This window comes from Mobula birostris, chromosome 3, assembly GCF_030028105.1.
Source record: "Mobula birostris isolate sMobBir1 chromosome 3, sMobBir1.hap1, whole genome shotgun sequence".
NCBI classification, from domain to species: Eukaryota; Metazoa; Chordata; class Chondrichthyes; order Myliobatiformes; family Myliobatidae; genus Mobula; species Mobula birostris.
The window spans coordinates 157855862-157882086 of record NC_092372.1 but is presented as its reverse complement, the minus strand read 5'-3'; the positions used below and the strand labels follow the sequence as shown (position 1 = coordinate 157882086).

Genomic DNA, 26225 nt, shown 5'->3' with positions numbered 1-26225 from the left:
GAATGACAGTTCGAGGCTCTTTGACACCATCCAGTTCACTGGGTTCAGTGTCGTCAGGTTCAATCTCGTCAGGTAAAATCTCATCAATAAACTCAACATCACCACCACCACCATCGTCTCCCCCTCCTGTCATGTCCACGTTCTCCGTGACAGGCTCACTCTTAATCTTGTCATATTTGGATTTATCTGACTTGACTTCCTCCTTGGCTTGTGATGCATTTGTACTTGATCCACCTTCAGATTCTAATGAACTTGTAGCAGGTGCAGGCGACTCCATGGAACGTGTCGAACTACTTGTTCCGGGCTTTTCCAAGAAGGGCATGAAGAACTTACTCGACTTCTTGGCTTCCTCTGCCTCCAACTTTCATCTCTTCCGTCCTTCAGCTCCACTTTCCTTCTTCTTCGTGAAGAAACGTTTCATGGTCTTCTTACACAATGGTGTGAAATAAGGCCATCCTAGTGCTTCTCACCCATGATGGTCAAAGACAGATCATACACCTGAAGAAAATTATTTTTTCATTATCTGAGGATGGCTTGTCTGACTTTAATAGAAACTGCTCAGTGGTGCCCTGCTTCAGTGGTGACCAGGGCACGTGCCATAGCTGCCATACCTTAGATACGCCACTGATTGAAACCCAATGGCACTGCTGTGTAATGGTGCAAAAAGCCATGCTTTTTAAAACTTCAATTGAAGTAACTCTTTGGATAAATATCTGGATGAATGTTGGTAATTTTGGAGTGAACAGACCAGGCTGGAGAAACTGCATGTCACTCTGCCTTCTTTGGAAGGGCTGTTTAGGTTCCTGAATGCTGGTACAAAGGAGATGATGATGTATCTCCTGTAGTTGCAAGGCTAAAATGTCTGTGAATGGGAAGGAGTAGATAAAGAGGGATGAGTAAAATGGGGAGTCACAGAGAGACTGGTCCCTGTGAAAATAAAAAAGACGTGCAGGAATTGTGTTGCAGCTGGTAAAAATGGAGAATGATGTGCTGCATGCAGATGCTGGTAGAATGAGAAGAAAGAACTAACCTCTACCTCTGTACTTCTCCATCTATTGTGGTCAGTGCTCTTGATGTGGCCTCCTCTACATAAGTGAGTCCATCGGTACCCTGCTCCTCCTCTGTTCCTATTTCTCTCCTTCTGATCCACCCAGGTCCTGTCTCTCAGACACACAAGGCCCAGGACAGAGTACTGAAAAGGGAGTGAATTAAGAGGTCTGTTTTTAACATTCAGTTGTCTGGAAAACTAGCAAATCTGAGATCATCGAAGACTTAGATTAAGAGTTTTCTTTATCTCTTGTTTCTCAACTTAAAGCCAAGTGATACTAAACATCAAACTTATTGAGGCAGCATTGATCTCTATCTCCGATCTTATCCCTTCACTTTATTTCTGGTCCACTTTTCAATCACCTGAATGCAATTGGCATATAGATCGTTGGTCACAAAGTTCCAAAGGATTCCAAGACACCAGGATCTAGCAGGTGTCAGGCTAATACACTGCAGTCAGTGTAAGAGAGAAACCAACTTAATATACTTTCCAGTGGTGGTGTATAGTTTTCCCTTTATAAGGATTGCTGTTGTGACTGCATTGGGCGTGAGCACACTCACATGAGGATTTTTCAGTCATATTATAGCTTTGGAAAGGGACCCAAGATGTAGGCATTTACATGGGCTTTGAAACTGTCTAGTTTTTGATAGGCATAGAAGATGCCTCCAGTTCTCCTAACATAACTGATATGCAGGAATTGCCTACTTAGACAGAATACATATGGCAAACTTAACCTTTCAGTGCCTGATTTTAAAGACTTGACTGTGGTGCAGGACCTATTTATCGATCTGTAGACTGTTCTCTTTTTCATTACTGTAAAATTATCAAACATGGAGCAAGAGCAATCTTCATGCTTCAATAACTTGTAACATATGTAACAATTTTAGCTGGAATAATGACATTCCAAATTTTGAGTTCAGAACATTTTACTTTATGTAACTTGCAAACATGATATACTAAATTTCAGATTACATTACATATCACAGAAGATATTATGGTTGAAGCTGATGCTTGTGTTAGTAAGTATTTTCCACTATCAACATATTTAACTAGATTAGTAATTAGTAACTAGATTAAAAGATTTAGTACATTCAAAATAGTCAGATTAAATGATTTTGACATTTACTTCCTCTCTGTGACAAAATGCATGTTCCATTATGGAAGAATAGTTTGTATGTTGTTGGGAGTAAATGGGCAATTATATATGACGAGACAAAACCATTTCTATTGAGAGGAGAAGGGGCAAAGGCGAGGTACTGGTGCCTTTAAGCCAGTTACTTCGGACAGATGGGGCTCGTCAGCTGGTCTAGGAGAGGGAAACTGATCTCAAACTTCCGCTGTCTTGTCGCAATACCCACTTGTGGCCAAGGCTTTTGGAGTAAATCCCGAGCTGGAGTCCCTAAGGAAGTCCTATGTTGAGTTCAATGCTGACTGGCAACTCCTGTGCTACTGCTGGTGCCAAACAGTATCGGTCTCTGCCGTTCCTTTGGATTCATCAGCAGCATGGAGAGGAGGAGCCTGCTGCAGGGGAAACAGCTTGCTCTCCATATTGTACTGCCCTAGCTTACATTTTTTCTTGGTTTCTTTGTTTCATGGCTGTCTGTTAGGAGCCGAAGCTCAAGGTTGTATAATGTGTATATATTTTGAACTTTGAACCTTGACTGAACAAAGTCAGCTAGAGCACAACATTCATAGTCAACCCTGACCAATGGGGGCCTTTCTCACATATGATAAACAGTATGCAATGAATGTGAGTGAGTTTGATTTGTACAGTATTCTTCCCAAACAAAGGTACCTATTCAGATTGTTTGCATTATTTTCTCTATTAATATATTCATTCTTTTGCAGTAGAATGAAGGGTAGAGCTCCACAACCACCACCACAGCCAGCTCCTCGGAAGTTCCTCACTGCTACTCAGAATTGTAAAGCTTCACAAAGTGAGCAGAATCCGAAAGACATAAAAGAAAATGTTTTGCCTGGAACAGTGGACCTATTGGTTGTCTTACCAAATGGTGCAGAAAAATCCATTCAAGTGAACGAAAGGTAAGCAATAAATTAGAATCATGTTGACATGGAAATGAGATACAAGATTATACTTTAAGCAGAAATAATTGGAAATCAAAGTTGAGTGAAGACTTCAAACTTACATCCAAACACAAAAAGATTCAAGCAGAAATTGCACAAAGGTATGTTATAATTGCTACATTTTTAAGGTATGTTACTTTTACTAGGACAGCTAGTGATAAATACAGGTCATTACATCATTGAATTTGAATTTCCTGGCAACAGATTGTAAAGGGTTCTCGTCATAAATTACTGTTTAAGGAGTTGGTTGCAGCAGTTAACTTATATGAACTGAGAAATTGAGGCAATAAACTAATATACATGCATAAATCCTTTCTGAAACATTCTGAGAAGTGAATTTATACTTAATTAAAATATTTAAATCTTGAATTAATCACTTGCTCTATCAGATTAATTGGTGCAAATTGTTTGCTGTAATTGTAAACATGGAAAGAGAGTTGTTGCTACTTCGGAGGAGAGCTAGCTTGACCAAACCAATGTAACCATCGCTTCTCCTAGCCAATGTCTGCTTGCTAGAAAATAAAATTGACTCACTGAGACTGAGCATAAGCATACAGAAAGAGATGAGAAACTGCTGAAATCTGGTTTTCACTGAAAAATAACAACGTGCCAGACCCAGCGTTTCAACTCAACGTGATGACTATTCATCATCAGGGAAATTCAAAGGAGGTGGAATCTGTTCGTATATTAATAAAGGTTGGTGCACTGTAGTTAGTAATCACTGATCTGGGGAAATTGAAGATCTTACAATTAAATGTCAGCTGCATAGCCTGCTCAGGGAGTTTACTGTTGTGTTCATCAAAGCTGTCTACATTCCCGAGCGTGTGCTTCCTCCTAAATGCTCAGGATGCTGCCTTCTAATGTGGTGACAGGACAGCTCTCAGCCCAGCCAGGAGAAAACTTATCTTAGGCATCAAGAGGGCAAAGGACACCTACACACAAAAATTCAAGAACACATATCCAATAACGATCCCCAGCGTATGTGGCTAAGCATCAAGGGCGTTACTGACTATGCAAAGGAGAAACAGCATTGACTGTTTCAGTGATACCTCCCTTCCTGACGATCTAAATAACATTTTTGCTTGCTTTGGGGCATGCAGCACAATGTTGGCCATGAAACTATGCCTCCCCTGCCCCCCCCCCCATCCCGAGGTGAGCGACTGCTGTCTGTAATAGGGTTGCTAACAGTCCCGTATTTGCCGGGCCATCCCGTATATTGGGCTAAATTGGTTTGTCCCATACAGGATGCCCTTGTCCCGTATTTTTGAGTGTGCCCAGACCCAAAAAATAACCTAACAAATCATACCAAATAACACATAAAACCTAAAATAACACTAACATATAGTAAAAGCAGGAATGATATGATAAATACACAGCCTATATAAAGTAGAAATAATGTATGTACAGTATAGTCAGGAAGATTAAGCCAAAACCGATTTGTGGAAAAAAAAATCGGCACGTACACGCATGCGCACACAGGTGCCCGCGCAAGGCCTCATGGTCATGGTAGTCTTTCTCGGGGTAAGCTCAAGTGTCCCGTATTTGACTGCTACTTTTGTCCTAATTTGGGAGTGAGAAAGCTGGCAACCCTAGTCTGTAACTGCAGCAGATGTGAGAAGGACCCAACACATCACTGGCACCAGTTTACCTGCCATCAAAGACATTTATACAGAAAGGCATCAGAAAACGGAGAGTAACATCATGAAGCATCCACCCACCCTGGGCATGTTCTGTTTATCCTACTCTCATCGGTAAGGAGGCTATGTTGCATCCATATCAGGAGCAGCAGACTCAAAAACAGGTACTTTTCAGAAGCTGTAAGGCTGATCAACTCCTCCACCCACTAATTGCAGCACCACTTTATTATCTACAGCCTAGCATCATTTTATGAACATAAAATCAGTCTATGTATATACGCTATCTGGTGTATTTATATTTATTGGGGTCTTTTGTGTGTTTTTTGTGCTGCTTTGGATGCAGACTAACATTTATTTCGTTCTCCTTTGCACTTATGTGGAGGAAATGACATTAAATATCTCAAATCTTATAAGATGGTAACAGCATTTGAAAGATAAAATGGAATTTCACAATCACAATGGACTTTTGCTTCAGATGAACTGTTTTTAAGAAGTCATCCTCCTTAAGTAATATTTTAATTAGTCTTTATTGTCCTAAAGAGCTGACATCACTGAATACTTTGTACAATTATCCTGGTTTTCTTTGCTGCTGTATTTATATCAAATGTGCATTTGCAAGAGAATATAAATGATTTGCCCAAATAGCAAAATCCTGACTATATTCAATTTGAGCTATTGTGACCAAAATTAACTACCTTCTCATTATACAGTATGTTTGTTCTAAACTGCACAGGCTGCAGTCACACTGTCAGAACTCCTTAATCGCTCATGAGTAGAGATGTAAGTTTTAACTTACCACTAAAACCCTGGTTGATTTAGGTCTGTTCTTAAGAATAACAATAATAACTACTACATTTGGAGTTGCACAATGGAATAGGTGTTGGTGGGAATTTCTAATCCTAAATATTTGTTTTGCCCAGTCAGTCAGTCAGTCAGTGAGTGCCATCCCAAATCCGGGGTTGGCGGCTATGTACCTCCATCTTCTTCGATCTTGTGACAGCACCGAGTACAGCCTCTCCTCCAGTTTGTTCTCGCTGGCTGCCTTGGCACCGTCTGCCGCCATCCCCGCCGAACTGGAGCCCAAGACCATATCGGCCTCCAGCTGCGGCCGCTTCATCGAGCTCGGCCCTTCCTTAGGCGGAGACCTTGGGCAGGTCCAGGCACATGGTGCAGCGCCCAAGTTCATCATGTCTCTTCTGACTAAGGGCATAGCATACGATTCGTAGATACGTGGTGAGGCTTTAATTTCTTCCACGGAAGATGGCCGTTGGCTCACAAGGAGCTCATCTGCCCTTTGTCAGGTCCTGTTTTTTTAAGTCCTGCTGGGTGTCCTCACACCCTCCTCACCAGACCAAGTCTAGTGGGGGAGCCGGCCCAAGTCGCTGACCACTCGACCACGGCCCCCAGCTGAGCGCCGGGCGTCCGCCCCCCCTTTTGCTCAGTAGCTTCCTCCATTTTCTACCCTTATTTGTAGTATGTGATCCAAGTTCATAACGAATAATTGGGCTGCTCTTGGCAAGGAAATCCTGGAAGTTCTTTTATTTCTGTCAGTGTTTCTCTGCAGGAGTCTGTGAATGTAAAGGTACGTGGTACCTTTGCATAATATAATAATACATCGAATAATAGTAAAAAATTTACTGGTTGTGAAATCAGATTGTGAAATTGATGTGATTGCCCTTATGCAGGAGACTAAGCTAGGACAAGTTGGAGCTGATACTGTCATCCTTTTAAGGGGTTGCAGTAGATTAATATGACAGTACTTCAATTTCTTTTTTCATTTAATTATCTGAATTTAAATGTTTTGTCTCATTTTTGATACTTCAAGTATTTTTATACTTTTGGAATAGTTTAATTTTATTTCACTAACTTGAAAATCTTCCTCAATATCAGAAGCATTCAGAGTTTTAGTGGCTAGCTAATATAGGCATGGCTAAGACACCCATCTATTTTTTTGTAATAGTTTTGGTGTTAGGACTTGTTTCAGCCCTTACCAGTTCATCAGATGACATGAAATTTGGGGAGAACGGTCTTGTTGTGGAGCATTCTTCCAGTAGCAGCTTCTCATTGGAGAACTTCTGATTTGGGTACTGGTGAGAATAGCAGCTTGTCATAAACCACAAAATATGGACTTTGTTTTTACAACAGCAGGATAAGCAGGATATTTGCTGCTGAGCCATATGTATTCAGGTGGAGTTTAAATTGTTTCTGTATTTTCAGTGTGCTTCCTTCATACAGCTATTACCACCAGGAAACTCTTTATTGCCATGTTTGCAGTGTTATCATCTTGGGCTTGTATAAACTGCGTCATGAGATATCAGAATTACTCATGACTAACACATTTATTTCTTTATTTCCTGTGATATGCTCAGTGATAGCACATTCTTCTGTTAAACTGGGGATATTCAATAAAAAACAATACTCCAATTTAACCCAGCTTTCATCATATATCAGATTTTTATCACAAAGCTCTGGTGTGCACAAATTCATTAATGTACAATTGGTGAAATCATTTGATGGGAGCAACTGTCAGTACTTCCTGTCATTTCAGGTTATGTGATAGTTTGATCAGTTGAATTCCTCAGTAACTGTCAAACTGCTGAACTTCCAGCTTCCTGCCCCCAGGAAATTGAGGTGCTGATTGCAACACTCACAACACACTGGAGGAACCCAGCAGGTCAGGCAGCATCAATGAAAAAGATTGGTTGACGTTTCGGGCCAGAACCCTTTGTTGGAGCTGCTTCCGGCCCGAAACGTCGACTGATCTTTTCCACGGATGCTGCCCGACCTGCTGAGTTCCTCCAGCGTGTTGTGAGTGTTGCTTTGACCCCAGCATCTGCAGAGTATTTTGTGTTTATGAAGTGCTGATTGGTCTCTTACCATGCTCCTAGAAGTTGAGGCTCCACTTTGGGTTGATCTGAGACTTTTCAGCCGTATGTGGATCACTGAGAGGTGAGAGTCTGTGAGACTGCAGGAAGGAATAAGATCTCTGCTGAGGATGTATGCATGGAAGGATAGAGCAGGCAGTGGTACACATCAGTGTTTATGATGTCAGTGTAGTGTTTAGATAATATCTTGAGTTGAAATTTGCTTACTGTTTAAAGGAGAAAAAACAGCTCCAAGAATAGTAATGACTCCAAGCTTGAAATCAAAGCTGGCTAAAGTGAATGGGCAAATTAATTTAAGGCATTTTTCAGCCGATACAAAATATAAAGGGCCTTGGAATATGCAATTCCAGTACTCCACAAGAAGGAAGGTATTCAGAATGGACCAATGGTTAAACATAAGTTTAAACATCAAACTTAAAGACGAAACATCTGATTGTGCAAAGGTAGGCAGCAGACCGCAAGCTTGGATAGAATATTTCAAAAATTAATGAACGACTAAAAGAAAAATAAGGAAAGAAAATCAGTATGAAGCAAAGCTAGCTTGAAAAGTAAAAATAGTTTCAAGTAATCCTTTAAAAAATTAACAAAATGAGAATTATTCTTGGAGACTGGATCTGGCGAGTTAATATCTGAACTTAGGAAATACAGATAGCTAAGTATTTTACATAAGTTTTCACAAAAAATGATACATAACAGAAAGCTGTCACTTAGGAAAGTCATAACAATCAAGAAAGTGGTACCGTGCTAATTATTAGAACTGTAGGTTTACACTTCCCTGTCCTGATGTACTTAATCCTAGTGGCTGGTAAGACATGGCTAGAGAGTTAGATGATGTGAATTTTCCAAAATTCCCTACAAAGATTTTTAATAAATGGGTCACCTCTGATTAGTAAGGTATTTTGTGTGTTGTGGCATGGGTCAATACAGAGCTCACAACTAAGTTAATGTAAACTACTTAACTGAAAGCATGGAAGGTAGGATAGCTAAATGTGCTGATGACATTAAGATCCTGCAGAATTTTGAAAATCTTGACCAACATATATAGGACCCCACTAAGAAGCATCAGGTCATTGTCTCGCGCAGCGTCACCAGCTTTATTGACTCTGGAGATCTCCCATCCTCATAGCTCCCTTAGCTTGCACTGCTCGTTTCTACCTCCTACCCAAGATCCATAAACTTGATTGACTGGGTAGGTCCATTGCTTCTGCCTGCTCCTGCTCCACTGAGCTTGTCTCTGCATATCGCGACCATTTTAATCTCAATCATTTCAGATTTCCTGGCCCTGATCACCTTGTTTTCACTATAGATTTCCAGTCCCCATGCAATTCCATTCTCCATCAGGAAGGCCTTAAAGCTCTACAGTTCATTTTGGAAAATAGACCTAACCAGTTCCCCTCCTTCATCTGGCGGAACTGGTTCTCACCTTCCTTTCAGCTCCACCCACTTTCTCCAAACACAAGGTGTAACCATGCGCATCCATGTGGGCCCCAGCTCTGCCTGCCATTTCACTGGTTGCATGTAACAGTTCATGATCTAAGCCTACACTAGTAAGCCTCCCCATCTCTTTCTATGCAACATTGATATCTACATTGGTGCTGCTTTCTGCATCTGTGCTGAGCTCGTCAATTTTGCCTCCAATGTCTACCCTGCCCTCAAAGTTACTTGGTTCATCTCTGACACCTCTCTCCTCTTTCTTGATCTAACAGTCTCTTTGGAGATAGACTGCTGACTAAAATCTTTTTTAAACCTACTGACTCTCACAGCTATCTTTACTCTGCTTCTTCCCAGCTCATCACTTGTAAAAATCCTACTTCCTTTTCTTTGTTCCTCTGTGTAATGGGCTAGGTTGATTAGACCCAAACAATCTGAGTGTCCAGCAGATGTGGTAATAAGCATATAAGCACAACAGAGTAACTTAAGCCTAATTTATTATCATAAAAATAGAAACCACAAATAAACCACACAAAATACTACATGGTTAGTCACATAAATTTCAGGGCTCACGATCCTTGGTCACCACTTGATTATTGTCAGGGAACTCTGAATTTCAACTCACTCATGAAATCACCCAGGGTCGTAAGCACTGATTACGATTCTTGGTCTAGGCAAAGACCAACGAAGTGAGAGAAAGGTACCCAATAAGTATGTGTTCCACAAGCGCAGAGGGACACACAGAGACAGATCAACTCTTTGATCTTTTGTTCTCGTGACGTACTATTAACTCAGCTTAGTTTCATTCATTCAAACAACTCGTGTTCATCAGCACAGCGTTCAGCATACCCTTAGAAGTCAAATAGACTCTTAAGTGGCTACCACTTATTCATCAGCACATGAATCTCTTGGACATTACATTTCTTTAATTACAAAAGAACATTAATTTTAGATATAAGCAATAAGCTTGAATCCAAAAATTAATCCATTAAGCCAATTTGACAGACACTAAGAAAGATTCCATTAACCTAGCTCCTAAAGGACCAGCCCTGTAGTCATTAACATTCATGGTTAATGGTGCCTGACACTAAGAAAGTATCCACCTGCTATTAATAAACATTAGACATTTACAAACCTACAGTGTTTATCTTGTAGCGACATGCCACATGCTATGAGTTCGCAAAGAGTTAAAACAGCCATTTTGAACTGTTCAGACATTCATCCAGTATTTTACAAAATTTAATACAATACACTCTGTCTCTGCTGCATCTGTTTTTAGCATGAGTCTCCATTCTGGAACATCCGAGATGTCCTCCTGCTTCAAAGAACAAGGTTTTCTTTCCACCACTATTGATGCTGCCCTCACTTGCATCTCCTCCAAGTCCTGCACATCTTCCCTCAATCCATTTTCCTACTGGCATAACAGTGATACAGAGGCCTCTGTATGCAGCACATCATTCACAATTACCTCCGTCACCTTCAACACTAAGCATGTTTTCCTCTCCTCACTCTGTATTCTGTAGGGATCACTGTCTACGAGCCTTGCTTGTCCACTCATCCCACCCCACTAATCTCCTTCCTGGTACTTATTCCTGCATGCATGACAAGTGCTACACCTCCTTCCTTACCACCATCCAGGACCCTAACCAGTTCTTACAGTTGAGGCAACACTTCACCTGTGAATCTGTGTTGGTTATCTCCTGTATCCAGTGCTTCCAATATGGCCTCCTCTACTTCGGCGAGACTGAACATAGATTGAGGGACTGTTTCATTGAGCACATTAGCCCTGTCTACTGCAAAATGCAGGACTTCCTGGTGGCCATCCATTTTAATTAGATTTCCTATTCCCATTCCAACATGTCAGTTCATGGTCTCCTCTATTGCCACAATGAGGCCACATTCAGGTTGGAACAGCTGTATCTCATATTCCGGTTGGGTAGCCTCTAACATGATAGTATGAACATCGATTTCTCCAACGCCTGGTAATTTCACTCCCTTCCCCTTATTTCTTTTTCCATTCCACAAATTGAAATATTGCATGATGAGGAAGTACTGGGAAAACAGGAAGACTAGAGCATCCTGGGTATGAAGGATTGATCTGTTTTGGTTTGGACCTCATGCTGTTCCATGTTGGTGACAGGTGTTCATATCCAAATTGTTATGGAAGGCTAGAAGCAACATGTGAAAGGCTTTCATGTAGTGTGTTATATTTTTGAAAACCTCAACAGTTAGACTGCTTTAGTAGCAAGTTCTGCCAGCAAAGCTGGCACTATTATGACTGCTAATTGCGCTCAGTTGCAAGATTCTGACAGGGATAGCAAACATTTAATTGGTTCCTTTTGGCACAAGAATATCATTGGATACATGCAAGAGATTTTAAATAATATTTTCTAAAAATTCTGCTCACTGCTTAGTCCCAATTTGCCTAGAAATGAGTTTGTGTCAAATTCATAAACTTGGAGGCGGTGGCGCGTGGCCAGGTGGTTAAGGTGTTCAGTTAGTGATCTGAAGGTCGCTAGTTCGAGCCTTGGCTGAGGCAGTGTGTTGTGTCCTTGAGCAAGGCACTTAACCGCACATTGCTCTGCGACGACACTGGTGCCAAGCTGTATGGGTCCTAATGCCCTTCCCTTGGACAACATCAGTGGTGTAGAGAGGGGAGACTTGCAGCATGGGCAACTGCTGGTCTTCCATACAACCTTGCCCAGGCCTGCACCCTGGAAACCTTCCAAGGCGCAAATCCATGGTCTCACGAGACTAACGGATGCTTATATAAAGGAGGCGCTGGATTGTTGCTGTGAATTTAAAATGCTTATTTCTCCAATAGATCTAATTTTATATTTTAATCAAACTTTATTGCATTGCTATTAAATACATCATTAAAAAATATACTTTGAAACAAAAGAAAATTGTATATCAAGACATGCCTAGTTAGTAACACACACAAAATGCTGGAGGAACTCAACAGGACAGGCCTGCTGAGTTCCTCCAGCATTTTGTGTGTGTTGCTTGGATTTCCAGCACCTGTAGATTTTCTCTTGTTTATGATTTAGTTAGTAGATTCATTGCAGATTTGTGCTCTGCAACTGAGATTGCAAGGAAGCATATAGAGAAGAAAATACTTTTCATAGTTGTAATTTTTGGCTGTGCCCAAGGTGTATTTCAATTCCTTCATTTTTTTTTACCAAAAAAGCTAATATATGTCAGATAAAATGTTGAAAATTTTGCCTGTTGCATGTATCATGTCTCATTTGCTTTCTTTACCATTTTCCACTATTTTTTATTCCATCAACACTTTAATAAAAAAATAATACTGCATGTCACCATTTCCATGCTGCAGTTTAACTCCTCTGGCCATCTGGTGGTACTGTTGCAAACTGAGAGAAGTCCGAGTTTCACAATTCTCCAGTCAACCAAACAATGTTAGATTAGTTGGGCAAAAATTTTATATGCCTATTTTTAAAAATTAGAAATGAGTCTTGTAGTTTTCATGATAAATTACGTGTTTAAAATTTGAAGCAGACTGAATATGTCATCTATTTCTGTATTCTTTTTGGGTTTCATTTCTGAGTGAAGTTCAGTCACTTCTAATGTTGCATATTAGCTCACTGCTCATACCAGCATCTAGTATGTTATAAAAATGCATCCCCTGCCCTCTTCTGCTGTCAGGTGCTTCTCCAACTATGTTCTTTGCTCCTCTCAGTAGAACCTATTTTTAATGTTACTATTAGTCTTTCTCCTGTTCCTTCGACTTTCCCAACTTTGACCCACTACTCTCAGTGGTCTGCACTTTTTTCCTTCTCTGACCTTTTACTTTAATGTGAAGAAAATTACCAGTGGTTGGCATTATGTTTCCCTTTCAAAATAAATGACTTGCTCAAAACAACTCCTGACAACCATCTTGTCTCATATCTGTTCTATCGTTAGTTAATTGCACTTGTTAACAGAATGTGAGATATAATATCTAGGAAAGAGAAAAAGTGAGGGCCCCAGTTCTTGAGTCAATGTACTTATGTTGCAGAGTTTATTTTGGAAGGAGATAAAATAGGAGGTATTGGTATATTGATAAGGGGAGAAACATCTACCGTTGTGCTACCATTGTAGTACTGTTTAAATCAGTTACGGTAAGGGACTATAGTTCATTGCCGGCAAGTGGTTAAACCAAGTGTATGTGTTGCTTACCAGCCCATACCTGCCATGTCACTTCTGACCATGGGTTCCTCTGTTTGTCTATCCAGAAACTCTGGGACCCACTTTCTAGAGATTACACAAATGAAAGGAAAATCTGCCAACAATCTGCAGCCTGTTTGGATCAGAATCATTTAGTATATTGTTCTGAGTTAGTGCCAAATAAACATTTTTTCCTACCTTCCCTTCAGTTTTTGTATTTTGGTTATATTTGAACCAATTATCTGGAGAATTCACAACAACCTTTGCACTTGCTACTTCAGCAGACATGCTTTCAAAAGAAAAAAAAATCTAAAAGTGACTATTTCAGGCTTACAATGAATTACCCGAAAGTAGAACATTGAAGTAGCATCATTTATGCATGTTCTCATCTGAAACAGCACCTCCCTTTAGAAATGTTGCAAGTATTTTCAACAACAACACTTTCTGAAGATGCTGTGCAGAATCTTATAAACTTATTAAATGGATTTTAGCTAGATTGAGAGAATAGAAACTGTTTTCTTTTCTGTATTTCTTTTTGTGCCAAACGTATGTTTATCGAGGCAAACATACCCGATAAGCAATCCTAGAACAATCCTAACCAAAATTGTGTTTTATTTGAGTATTTTCTTTATATCTGAACTCCAGCTGATTAAGTAGATGTGAACCATATCTTTCAAAGAAAATATTAAAGAAAGTATGACAACATTAACCGAGGCTGTAATGATGTAAACATTTTTGGAAATTCTGTAAAGGAGAGCACTAATTACTTGGTTATTAGACATTTCTAGAGTAGACTACATATTTAGAAAATCCAGGAATAAATCCAGCACTAACATAGCATGCCCACAAAGTTCAGCAGAATAACAAGCAACCACAACAACAGCAAAATAAGCCCCTTTCCTCCCTAACTTACATACATACACACACACACACACACACACACACACACACACACCCCTCCAACACCAGGACAGGCTGCCTCCATGCCTCTATAACCTCCAATCCCTGGCCCAGCCTCGCAGATATTGGGACTCCAATATGCCAACCCTGGGGCTTTGACCATCGGGTCTGGAGCTCTGGATTCGTCAATATTAGTCCCTGACTTTTGGGCTTCAATGTCAGGACTTGCTGATCACGGGATTTTAAATTCTGGATTCACACGGACCTCCAGGTGCCAACCTGGGGAGATTTACTAACCATGGGTGGCATTGACCACTGAGATTGCTGGTCTTCAATCTCATTCAGTTTTGTTGATAAGTGTTAACCAATCAGAAAGCCCCTATTCAAGCCATGTGATTCCAAAGACGCTTCCAGAAAGAGAAAGAACTATAACTACTGGAGACACACTGAACAATTCCATGTACATAAGTAATTACAATGGATGTCAATTAACTGGGCCATTAGTTTATCATGGCCGTTAGGCACGTCACTGTTCTTCGAGCAAACAGTTTTTAAATAGCACCAGTTGTATGTGTTTGTGTTCAAAAACTGCGATTTTTTTTTGTCACTGATGAGAAATAAGCAATAAGATGCAGAAATGTTTTGCTCAGTGCGGTTTCAAGCATTCAGGCTTGGAGATGCCAGAAATGGCCAGGAGTGAAAAATGAAATAATTTCACCCCTTCAATAAATAAGCATACAAAGAATTTAAAGGTATTGACAATCGCCTTGAATGTTACAATGAAAGTAAAGATTTGGAAGATGCAATCATCAAAAGATTTTTAGGAATACAGTCCATTATCTGCATTAGGTGTTCACTGATTTTTGTTCAATTATAGTCAATCCAAAGAACATGGCAGCATACCTGAGGTGAATTTCTCCGATAACCAGTAGGACCTACTAGACAATTTTATAATACTGTAGTAGTATTGATAGTATTCTAATTTGTTCTGTATTTCATTTAAATATATACGTTGTTACAAAGTTAAGTGGTCCCAATGTGTCACAATTCACTGAAAACCACTGTATATAAAAATACAACCAGACATGAGGAAATTAAACAGCAAAATATAACAATTATACATTCCTTCCCCCCCCCCCCCCCGCCTTTGATTCTAAATCATAAATTTAGAATCATTACACCTGAAAATTAAGAGGCAGGAAAAAATTGTGGTATCTATGTTAAGTGTAAATTAATAAAAAAAAACTATCTCAGTTATGGAAATATCGAAAGCAATCCATAGAATAATGTCATTGTTAGGTAGACTATCTTCATAAGTAGGCACACTTATTAAGGATTGTCCTTATACAAATAAAAAAGATGTAAATTATGCTATAACATATCAAGACATATTATTAGAATAAACATCATAATGTCCAGTAGTTCTCAACTGTGCTTCAAGCCTTCAAGCTGTTTAGTGATCTGCTCACTGTAGTCTTGCAGCGTAGGCACTGAGTCTGAAGTTACTAGCTCATTAACCACAGTGCTTGTTGTCTTCATCAGCTACAACTTTAGCTTGCTTGCAGTGTATCCACTTACTTTTATCTTCTACTTTCACTGCAGAATTCATAATTAATAGCACTTGGTTAAGACCTTCCCATCAAACTCCCAGTGGTTCCTTGTGTGTTTTCTGAATCAAGACCCACGCACCACATCAGGATGTGTCCTCCTTTTGGACCACTCCAAGTGGCAGAAACCTGTAGAGAAGAAGCCTGGATTAATTTTCAGCAACAGTTAACGAAACTGTCTGCCATAACGTGTATATCAACTTCTCTGAGATCAAGAGCTTTCAACAGTGCTATAGGACGCCCTGTCACTGCTGCTAATGAACTTAATGTAATTTTCTTGTTTGATGCTACATAGGACCATAGGAAGAGCTATAGGCCATCGTATGCCTTCCTCATAAGACCATAAGATATAGGAGCAGAAGTAGGCCATTCGGTCCATCGAGTCTGCTCAGCCATTCAATCATGGCTGATCCAATTCTTCCAGTCATCCCAACTCCCCTGCCTTCTCTCCATACCCTTTGATGCCCTGGATAATCAAGAACCTACCTATCTTTGCCTTAATTGCATCCAATGACTTGGCCTCCACAGCCCTTAGTGGCAACAAGTTACCACCCTCTGACTAAAGTAATTTCTCCGCATGGCTGTTCTGAATGGACATCCTGAAGTCGTGCCCTCTTGTCCTAGACTCGCCTACCATGGGAAATAACTTTGCCATATCTAATCCGTTCAGGCCTTTTAACATTCGGAATGTTTCTATGAGATCCCCCGTCATTCTCCTGAACTCTAGGGAATACAGCCCAAGAGCTGCCAGACCTTCCTCATACGGTAACCCTTTTATTTGTGGAATCATTCTCATGAATCTTCTCTGAACCCTCTCCAAAGTCAGTATATCCTTTCTAAAATAGGGAGCCCAAAACTGCACATAATACTCTAAGTGTGGTCTCACAAGTGCCTTATAGAGCCTCAGCATCATATCCTTGCTCTTACATTCTATACCTCCAGAAATGAATGCCAACATTGCATTCGCCTTCTTCACCACTGACTCAACCTGGAGGTTAACCTTTAGGGTATCCTGCACATAGACTCCCAAGTCCCTTTGCACCTCTGTGTTTTGAATTCTCTCTCCATCTAAATAATAGTCTGCCCGTTTATTTCTTCCACCAAAGTGCATGACCATACACTTTCCAACATTGTATTTCATTTGCCACTTCTTTGCCCATTCCCCTAAACTATCTAAGTCTCTCTGCAGGCTCTCTGTTTCCTCAACCCTACCTGCTCCTCCAGCCTAGCTTTGTATCTTCGGCAAATTTAGCCACAAATCCATTAATCCCATAGTTCAAATCATTGACATACATTGTAAAAAGCAGTGGTCCCAGCATTGACCCCTGTGGAACTCCATTGGTCACCGGCAGCCAGCCAGAATAGGATCCCTTTATTCCCAGTTTCTGCTCGCTAAGCAGCCTCCTGTGTGGCACCTTGTCAAAGGCCTCCTGAAAACCCAAGTATGCCACGTGTACTGCATCTCCTTTGTCTACCCTGATTGTAATTTCCTCAAAAAATTGCAGTAGGTTAGTCAAGCAGGATTTTCCTTAGGATTTTCCTTTCAGGAATCCATGCTGGCTTTGGCCTATCTTGTCATGTGCCTCCAGGTGCTCTGTAATCTCATCCCTAACTATTGATTCCAACAACTTTCCAACCACTAAAGTCAGGCTAACAGGTCTGTAGTTTCCTTTCTGCTGCCTCCCACCCTTCTTAAATAGCGGAGTAACATTTGCAATTTTCCAGTCATTCGGTACAATGCCAGAATCTATCAATTCTTGGAAGATCATTGTTAATGCCTCCCCAATCTCTCCAGCTACTTCCTACAGAACCCGAGGGTGCATTCCATCAGGTCCAGGAGATTTATCCACCCTCAGACCATTAAGCTTCCTGAGCACCTTCTCAGTCGTAATTTTCGCTGCACATACTTCACTTACCTGACACTCTTGAATGTCCGGTATACTGCAGATGTCTTCCACTGTGAAGACTGATGCAAAATACGCATTCAGTTCCTCTGCCATCATGATACTTAGTCGGTCATTGTTTAGTGGTTTCATTCATTCGTTCGACTTGTTCTGATGATTCTGGATGATGTGGACAATGAAAAGACCATTCAATTTTCATCTGTCAAATAAACTTTTCTTAGGCTTCCAGATGTGTACAGATATCAATTTTAACCAGGTTAAAATAGTCATATACGCCAGCAAAAGCACTAGATCCTTTTCATCAGTCGACATCATTCCTGACAAGCACTCCCAGTAACAGGTGTTCCATGGTCAGAGTCAATGTGACATGGCAGTCCTGGTCTAGGAATATAGTCCTTGATCAGAGTTTTTGCTGTGTGTGTGGCAGTGGCTTTCTTTGCTGGAATAGCTTCCACTTATTTTGAAAACTTATCCACTATTACCAGCATGCCTGAGTATCCTTGACACTTTGGCAAAGTAATGTAATTTACTTGTAAGTATAAAAATGGACCAGGTGAGGCAGGAGAACTTATTTTTGGTAGCTTTTCTGCTGCTCTAGGATTTGTTTTCTGGCATCTCATGCAGCTTTCAAATGTGTGTCAATCTTGTGTCCTGAACTTTGGATTCTACCACCACTGGGAGAATCATTTGATCATCATTTCCACTCCAGTGTGTCCTTGGGAGAGTTTCTGCTCTGCCAGATAAGGAAGCAACGTTGGTTAGAGCTGCTAGTCTATGACTAGTGCTATGTGTCCATGTTACATCACCGTTTAACCTCCCCCCATTCTCCATCCAGAATCACTTTTCCTGGTTGGAGCACTGAGCTTGGATCTCTCAAATGTCTTGTCTTGTATGTTCATCTGTGACACAGAGTCTAATTTCATTTCCATAATTTCAGTTGTTGGGTTTACTGCATACGTTCACGGTACCATCTTTGACCTTTTAAACTTCTTTTACTCCTCCTCATGCTGTCCTTTTCACAATTTCATTGGAGAGTGTATTTCCATGGTTTTCCCATGTAAGCATTTTCGAGTTGCTTTTTACATTTTAATACAGCAATTTCCAGTGGTAATTATATGACATTCATGAGTTCTTGTAGCAGTTGGCCATTCTTAGTGGTGTTCCTGCTGCCATAAGAAATCCCCTTTCTCTCCATTAATTTCTAAAATCACGAACAACTCCAGAAGCATCTTGAGAATCAGCATAGATTAGTTGATAGTCCTGCCACTGTACTGGCTTCAATCAAAGCTTTCAGTTCTACCTGTTGTGCAGAAGTACCAGGAGCTATGCTTTCTGATGTCAGTCAGTTTCAGAAATAAAAGCCCATCCAGCCATCCAACTTCCTCCCTCAATTGTTGAGGAGCCATCAGAGTAGAGAATCAGATCTGGATTCAGTGGAGGAGTTTCTTTGTATTAATTTGCTTTTTCATGGCGGTTATTATTCTTCCACAGGATTGGTCATCATAGTCCAGTTCAGGTGGATTTGCTGCTCTCATTTGTTGAATATGATATTAAGTGCCTCAAAACAGTAAGCCACTTGGACCACCGAACAGCTGCTACTTGAGAGGCCCAATTCACTTTCTTAACAGGCCAGACTGGAAATGTTTGATGGCCTGTGTGTCTAACAAGAATCTCTTTCTCCTCTATCTGTTTGACAATAGGTAGAATAGCTTCAATAGATGTTCTACACAGAGGATACTGCTTAGTACACAGTGGCATTTACCAGGAAACTCAAAAGGATTCATTTCCAGCAGGCCACAGTCATTTTTGTTTATATTTTGACCATGTGGGATGATTAATTAATTCAGATTTGGCCAACTGCATGAGATTCCAAATGACTCTACCCTCTGCGATAGAGTTCCATTCCAAGAAGAAGTTGTGAGACATCTACCCAGAATTGTATTTCTCTTCATTGAGGACAAGGTTGTATCTCATGTAGTTTGCTTTTAATTTGTGTAATTATCTGTCCTTCTGCTCCATATGCACATTTATGAATATCAGTCAATAGTATTCACCAAATGTCAACCAGATGGAGGAGCAAGGAATTCTTATTAAGACACAGCCCGTCAAACGTAGTTATGGGTGATTTCAACTTCCCTCATATTGACTGGCACCTCCTGACTGCAAGGGGGATAGATGGGGCTGTATTTGTCAGGTGTGTTCAAGAAGGATTCCTGACACAGTATGTGGACCGGCTGACGAGAAGAGAGGCCATACTAGATCTAGTTCTGGGTAATGAACCTGGTCAAGTGGCAGACCTCTTGGTGAGGGAGCATTTTGGTGAGAGCAACCACAACTCCTTTAGCTTAAGCATGGCTATGGAAAAGGATAAAAACAGACAAAATGGGGAAGTGCTTAACTGGGGGAGGGCTAATTATGAAGGGATGAGGCAGGAACTAGTGAGAGTAAATTGGAAACAGATGTTCAAGGGTGAAAGCACAGAAGTAATGTGGAGGAAGTTTAGGGACCACTTGTGCTGGGTTCAGGATAGGCTTGTCCCACTGAGACAAGGAAAAAATGGTAGGAAAGGGGGACCGTGGCTGATGAAACACGTGAGGCGACTTGTCAAGAGGAAGAAGGGAAGCATATGTTAGATATAAGAAGCAGGAAGCAGGAGGGACTCATGAGAAATATAGGGTAGTCAGGAAGGAGCTTAAGAAAGGACTTAGGAGAGCTCAAAGGGGTCCTGAGAAGGCCTTGGCATGTAGGATTAAGGAGAACCCCAAGGCATTCTCTGCATATGTGAAGAACAGAAGGATGACAAGAATGAAGGTGGGGCCGCTAAAGGATAAAGAAGGCAACATGTGCCTGGAGGTGGAGGAGTTTGGGGAGGTTCTAAATGGATACTTTGCTTCAGTATTCACAAGTGAAAAGGACCTTGATCAGGGTGAAGTTGAAATAGAACAGGCCTGTGTGGTGGACAATGTGGAGATTAAGGAAGAAGAAGTGTTGGATCTTCTTAAAAACATCAAGATTGATAAGTCCACAGGGCCGGATGTGATATACCCTAGGTTGCTGTGGGAAGTGAGAGAAGATATCACTGGAGCAGTAGCTATGATCTTTGAATCCTCTTTGGCTGCAGGGGAGGTGCCGGAGGATTGGAGAATGGCAAATGTAGTTCCTTTGTTTAAAAACGGTAATAGGGAGAATCCTGGGAACTATAGACCGGTGAGTCTTACGTCGGTGGTCTGCACACTATTGGAAAGAATTCTTAAGGATAGGATCTACGAGCATTTAGAGAAGTACAGTCTACTCAAGGATAGTCAACATGGCTTTGTGAAGGGAAGGTCGAGCCTCACAAGCCTAATTGAGTTTTTTGAAGAGGTAACAAAAGAAATTGATGAGGGTAGGGTGGTAGATGTGGTCTACATGGATTTTAGCAAGGCATTTAACAAGGTCCCCCATGAGAGACTCATCCAGAAAGTCATGAGGCATGGGATCAGTGGAACTTTGGCTGTTTGGATAAAAAAAATTGGCTTACAAGAAGAAAGCAGAGGGTAGTAGTGGAAGGAAAGTATTCTGCCTGGAGGTCGGTGACCAGTGGAGTGCCATAAGGATCTGTCCTGGGATCCCTGCTCTTTGTGATTTTTATAAATGACCTGGATGAAGAGGCGGAAGAATGGGTGAGTAAGTTTGCGGATGACACGAAGATTGGAGGAGTTGTGGATGGAGCTGTAGGTTGTCGAAAGTTACAAGAGGATGTAGACAGGATGCAGTGTTGGGCAGAAAAGTGGAAGATGGAGTTCAATCCGAATAAGTGTGAGGTGATACACTTTGGAAGGACAAACCAGAAGGCTGAGTACAGGGTTAATGGTCGGTTACTTAAGAGTGTGGATGAACAGAGGAACTTTGGGGTTCAAATCCATACATCCCTCTAGGTTGCTGCACAGGTTGATAGGATAGTTAAGAAGGCCTGTGGGATGCTAGGCTTCATTAATAGGGGGATTGAGTTCAAGGGTAGAGAGGTCATGTTGCAACTCTATAAATCTCTGGTGAGACCAAAGTATTGTGTTCAGTTCTGCTCACCTCGTTATAGGAAGGATGTGGAAGCTATGGAGAGGGTGCAGAGGAGATTTACCAGGATGTTGCTTGGATTGGAAAACAAGTCTTATGAGGCAGGGTTAGCAGAGCTCTTTGGAGCGTAGGAGGATGAGAGGGGACTTGATAAAGGTCTTCAAGATTACGAGAGGCATAGATAGAGTGGATAGCTAGTACCTGTTTCCCAGGGCACAAATAGCAAACACCAGAGGGCGTATGTACAAAGTTAAGGGAGGGAAGTTTAGGGGAGACATCAGGGGTAAGTTTTTCACACAGAGGGTTGTTGGTGCCTGGAATGACTTGCCAGGGATGGTGGTGGAGTCTATAACATTAGGAGTATTTAAGAACCTCTTGGAGAGGCACATGAGTGAAAGAAAAATAGAAGGTTACGGGGTAGCGTGGGTTTAGTACTTTTTTTTTGGGAATATATGGGTCAGCACAAAATCGAGGGCCGAAGGTCCTGTACTGTGCTGTAGTATTCTAGTGTCTAGCGCCAAACTGTCTAGTCTAGTATGTTAAGAAACTGAATGGTACTTAGAGACTGACAGTAACTTGTATTGACAAGCTAGCCCCGTTGGTGCAGATCGATCAACTATTTTCAGTGCCCTGAAGCCATCACAAGCGGTTTGGCCGTTAACTCGCCTGCATTAGCTGTGGCTGTTCACTAGTAAGCAGTGTATTTGGGCAGTAAGTTTGGGTATACATGTGGGCTCAGCTCCGATATGGAATAAGAATTCAGTACATTCATTTCCAATCAGTAAGTTAACATACCTTTTGCTCTATCAAGAGAAGCAAGGGCTGCAGGGAAGGACCAGGTTATTTTTTTTCACCGTGTCAATATGACCTTTACATCCAACATTGTTTGTTGAAGCCATGTTGACACATTAGAATCTCACGACTTTTGCAAGGATTCAACTTGCTCTAGAGCTTGTTTCTGTTGCCCACCTTGTTTCCTATTCCAACAATTTGTAACTCAGTGTAGTTTCTTACGACAGAAGGCACACTGTGCTTTACTGGATCAGCCTCGGAATTGTGACTCGGAATGAGGTTGCTGTGATACACACTGTGAATTCCAGACCAGGCTCTTCTGTTGGTTAATAGATGTTGGCTGTTGATTTACCTGTGGTAACTGTGGCTGTTGACTAGCAATCAACGTCTGTTGACCCATGGTCAGTGACTATTGATCAAAAGTAACTGCCCCACCTGTAATGACCTTATTCAGATTTCGGTATCTCATTCCGCTTGTGTGGCAGTTCACACGAGCTCGCTACATGAAACACCATCTTCATTCTATTTCAGTTTTGTCAGCTTCACCACTTTGGCAACAACTGGTTTTCAAGGCATCCATAAAAGTTGACTTCAAGGGACCATATAAAGAAGTCCTTTATATTATTTTCATCTAAATCCTGAAATCCTGTGTAACAACCATTTTATCCTGTTGTATTCCTCATATTCTGAAACATCCTCAGAAATATTTTGCTTGCCTCCAATCACTTTCCTCCAATCAGCCCATATTGGGGCCTGTTCTTCCAACCGCCTTTTAATAGCATTCCTAACACCTTATATATTTTGTTCATCATCTCCCGTGCCACTGTTAGCTCTGTTACTCAAATGCTTTTGAGTCTGGTTTGCTGAGAATGCAACATAGTAGCCAAAATTTGGATGCCTTCATATGGGTGCAGTTTGTAATTTGTTCTTACTACATTGAAGTTCAGCTCTGGTCCTTAAACTTCCTTTTTTAGAAGCTGCAACTTTCTTGCACCAATCTTTTCTGCTTCAGGTGCTTGATAGTAAACCATCTGTCTCCTTTCATATGTTCCACCTCCAGCCTTCCACGTCTTCATTCCTTGTCCTTTATTGGAGTAAGCCATGACATAGCTGCCAACCTTGTTGTTTCTTCATTGTCATCCTTGTTTGAGTTGCTGGAGGCCACTGTAGAGTCTTTGTTATGTCCAGTCTATAGTTCCTCGGAGTTTGGCTGATGGCGCTGTCTCAGAAGACTGTTTGACGTAGAAGAAGCATCACTGGCAGGACTGCACACTTAAATTCCTTGCTACACTTTCTCATATTGTTGCACTTTGTTTTGAAGCTTCACACATTGCACTTCAATTTGATTACACTTACCGTGTTACTTATTCAGTTAGTGCGGAGATTTGCTCTTTTTTTACTGGCTGTATCATACTCCTTTTGTAGTTCATCACGCATCTCTTTCTCTTTCCTGAATTGATCAGTTAATTCCTTTACTTGTTCAGTTAAACTCTCAAATTCTGTTCTCAAGCTGACTACATGTTAGCTTAAACTGTTTTTCTAAACCTGCGTGTTTGCTCCCTCTTAACCGTGATAAAATTGCCATCACCCAAGTGTTTATTTTTGCTTGAAGTGATTTTTTGGATCTTATCCCATAGTTTCACAATATAATTTAAGAGCCACATTTCATTAGACTTAACATCAATGGTTTATTTCATCTGGATTATTTGTCATTAATCTTATCAAACTGAAATGTTTTATTCAGGTAAGAGCTCAAGCCCTCAGTCATCTGTTCACAAGTAACTAGAGACTCTGTAGTTGATTTCACAACTTTAGTCATTGTCTTAATTCAATCTCATGTGACACTTAGTTTGTACGCACTTTTTATTACTTTGACCACAATCCAAAATATTATTAGATTGCAACCAAGTTTTCACAAGTTTTGCACCAAAGTATTTTTCCATTCCCACTGGCTTGTACAAATTTAAGTAAAACACAATATTAATTTCAGTACCTGTTTTGTTAGTTCTACTTTTTTCAGAATAGCAAAATGTATAGCGTTTCCTCACTCCTGAACATCCACTAGGTGGTGCATTGAAGTTGAAGAGCTAGTGGATTGTCTCGGGCAATTTAGAATTAGAGGAAGCTCTTCCCTCCTTTTAGATTTAGGAGCTGAAAATTTCCACTTTGCCTGGGATTCTTCCGAGTCCTTAAATCTTCACAACCATCCTTGCTGACTACACTAAATTGTTGGATTCTGATGTTTTTGATCCAAGGTTCTTTCAGAAGTCAAGAACAAGGCATACAACTTGATACTTCATGATTGTTTTATTAAGCACTAATAGAATAAAGGAAACGGAAAATGACTTGTAGCAGGAGTCAAAGTTCAAAGAAGAGGATGGTGGGCCAATATGCTCGGCCTTTCTAATGCCATAGATAAACAGCCATTCCATTCAATAGTATATAACTCTATAGTAGATAAGAGATAACCAGTCCGATAGCCCCGATTCAAATATTCCACTACGAAGAATCTTCCAGAAAGAGAAAGAACTGTAACCACTGAGGGACACATTGATCAATTGCATATACATATTGTGACCACTAGAAAACATACTGCATATACATATTGTGACCACTAGAAAACATACTGCATATACATAAGTAATTATATAAAAATACAAGCAGACATGTGAAAGTTAAACTGCAAAGAAAATAACAATTATTCAATCTAATCCAACATTTGCTAAGGAACCTTACCGTAGGTAACTTGCATTCTTTTCATTACTTCATTTAGGGAAGAGGTATAGGAACCTGAATACCCACACTCAATGATTCAGAAACAGCTTCTTTCCCTTTGCCATCAGATTTCTGAACAGTTCCTGTTATTCTTTTGCACTATTTATTGTGAAATTTATTGTTATTTGTGTCTTTGCATTGTACTACTGCTGCAAAACAATAGTTTTCAAGTCATACAAGATAACAAATTAGATTCTGAGTCATAACCTATTTTTCTAAATCAGAAAAACATGACCTAATTCGAGCCACAATTCAATATGTATAAGGCTTTTCAGGGAAAATATTCGGTAAATGTAAAACTTCAACTGAGTCAGGAATATATCATTCACCAAAATTTTGAATTGTTCAATTTATGTCCATCAGATCATTTTATGTGTACCAGACCATTATGGTTTAATGCTTGAATTATTATAATTTAAAATAAATTAGATTTTTGTGTGTTATTGATAATGTTAGGTTAGTTAATTTTAATTAGCTTTTTGGCTCCCTCTAATGACAGACATTGTTAGTTCAGCTGTATTTTCTTTATTTGTTCTTCTATACAGCATATGTGTTCCTTTCTTTATTAATCTTTTTATTGATTTATAAAAAGCATAAATACAGTAAAGGAGAATTAGTTCAAATATATATATCAGTAACAATATAAACCAAAATTAAGATAGATATTGTCAAAATCATAGATATTGTTAAACTAGTATAAAATATATAATAAAAATGAAAATAACAATTTTCTTCTTACCAGTTTATGAAGAGAAAGGAAAAAAAAATTGGGTTTTAAATGAAAAGGGAAAAAAACCAATGCACTATATAAAAAAAACAAAACAAAAAAAAGGGACTGGGCAGTCCATTTTAAGGATACGACCAAAAAAGAAAGAAAGAAAGACTTTCTGATCAAATCTAAAACTTCAAAAAAAAAGATTGAAAGACAGCATGTGTGTTCC

General features: G+C 40.3%; 1 protein-coding gene and 1 long non-coding RNA gene across 9 annotated transcripts in view; one reads left to right on the top strand and one right to left on the bottom strand.

Moving 5' to 3' along the window:
* The window catches only part of cobl (cordon-bleu WH2 repeat protein), a 302078-nt gene that overhangs the window by 105694 nt on the left and 170159 nt on the right, over nt 1-26225 (top strand). For 6 of the 8 annotated variants that reach the window (XR_011885441.1, XR_011885442.1, XM_072253554.1 and 3 more), the window contains one exon: nt 2897-3091. Coding sequence is in view for 6 of the 8 variants with exons in the window: in XM_072253554.1 (XP_072109655.1) it covers nt 2897-3091 (195 nt within the window). In the remaining 2 variants the exon portion in view is untranslated. The remainder of the gene's footprint in view (nt 1-2896; nt 3092-26225) is intronic. The other 2 variants (XM_072253549.1, XM_072253552.1) reach the window with 1 other exon arrangement.
* On the bottom strand, nt 12116-25345 carry LOC140194744 (uncharacterized). The gene is made up of 3 exons (XR_011885284.1): nt 25246-25345; nt 17677-17823; nt 12116-15889 (listed from the first exon to the last, which is right to left on the bottom strand). It is a non-coding gene; the product is annotated as an uncharacterized lncRNA (long non-coding RNA).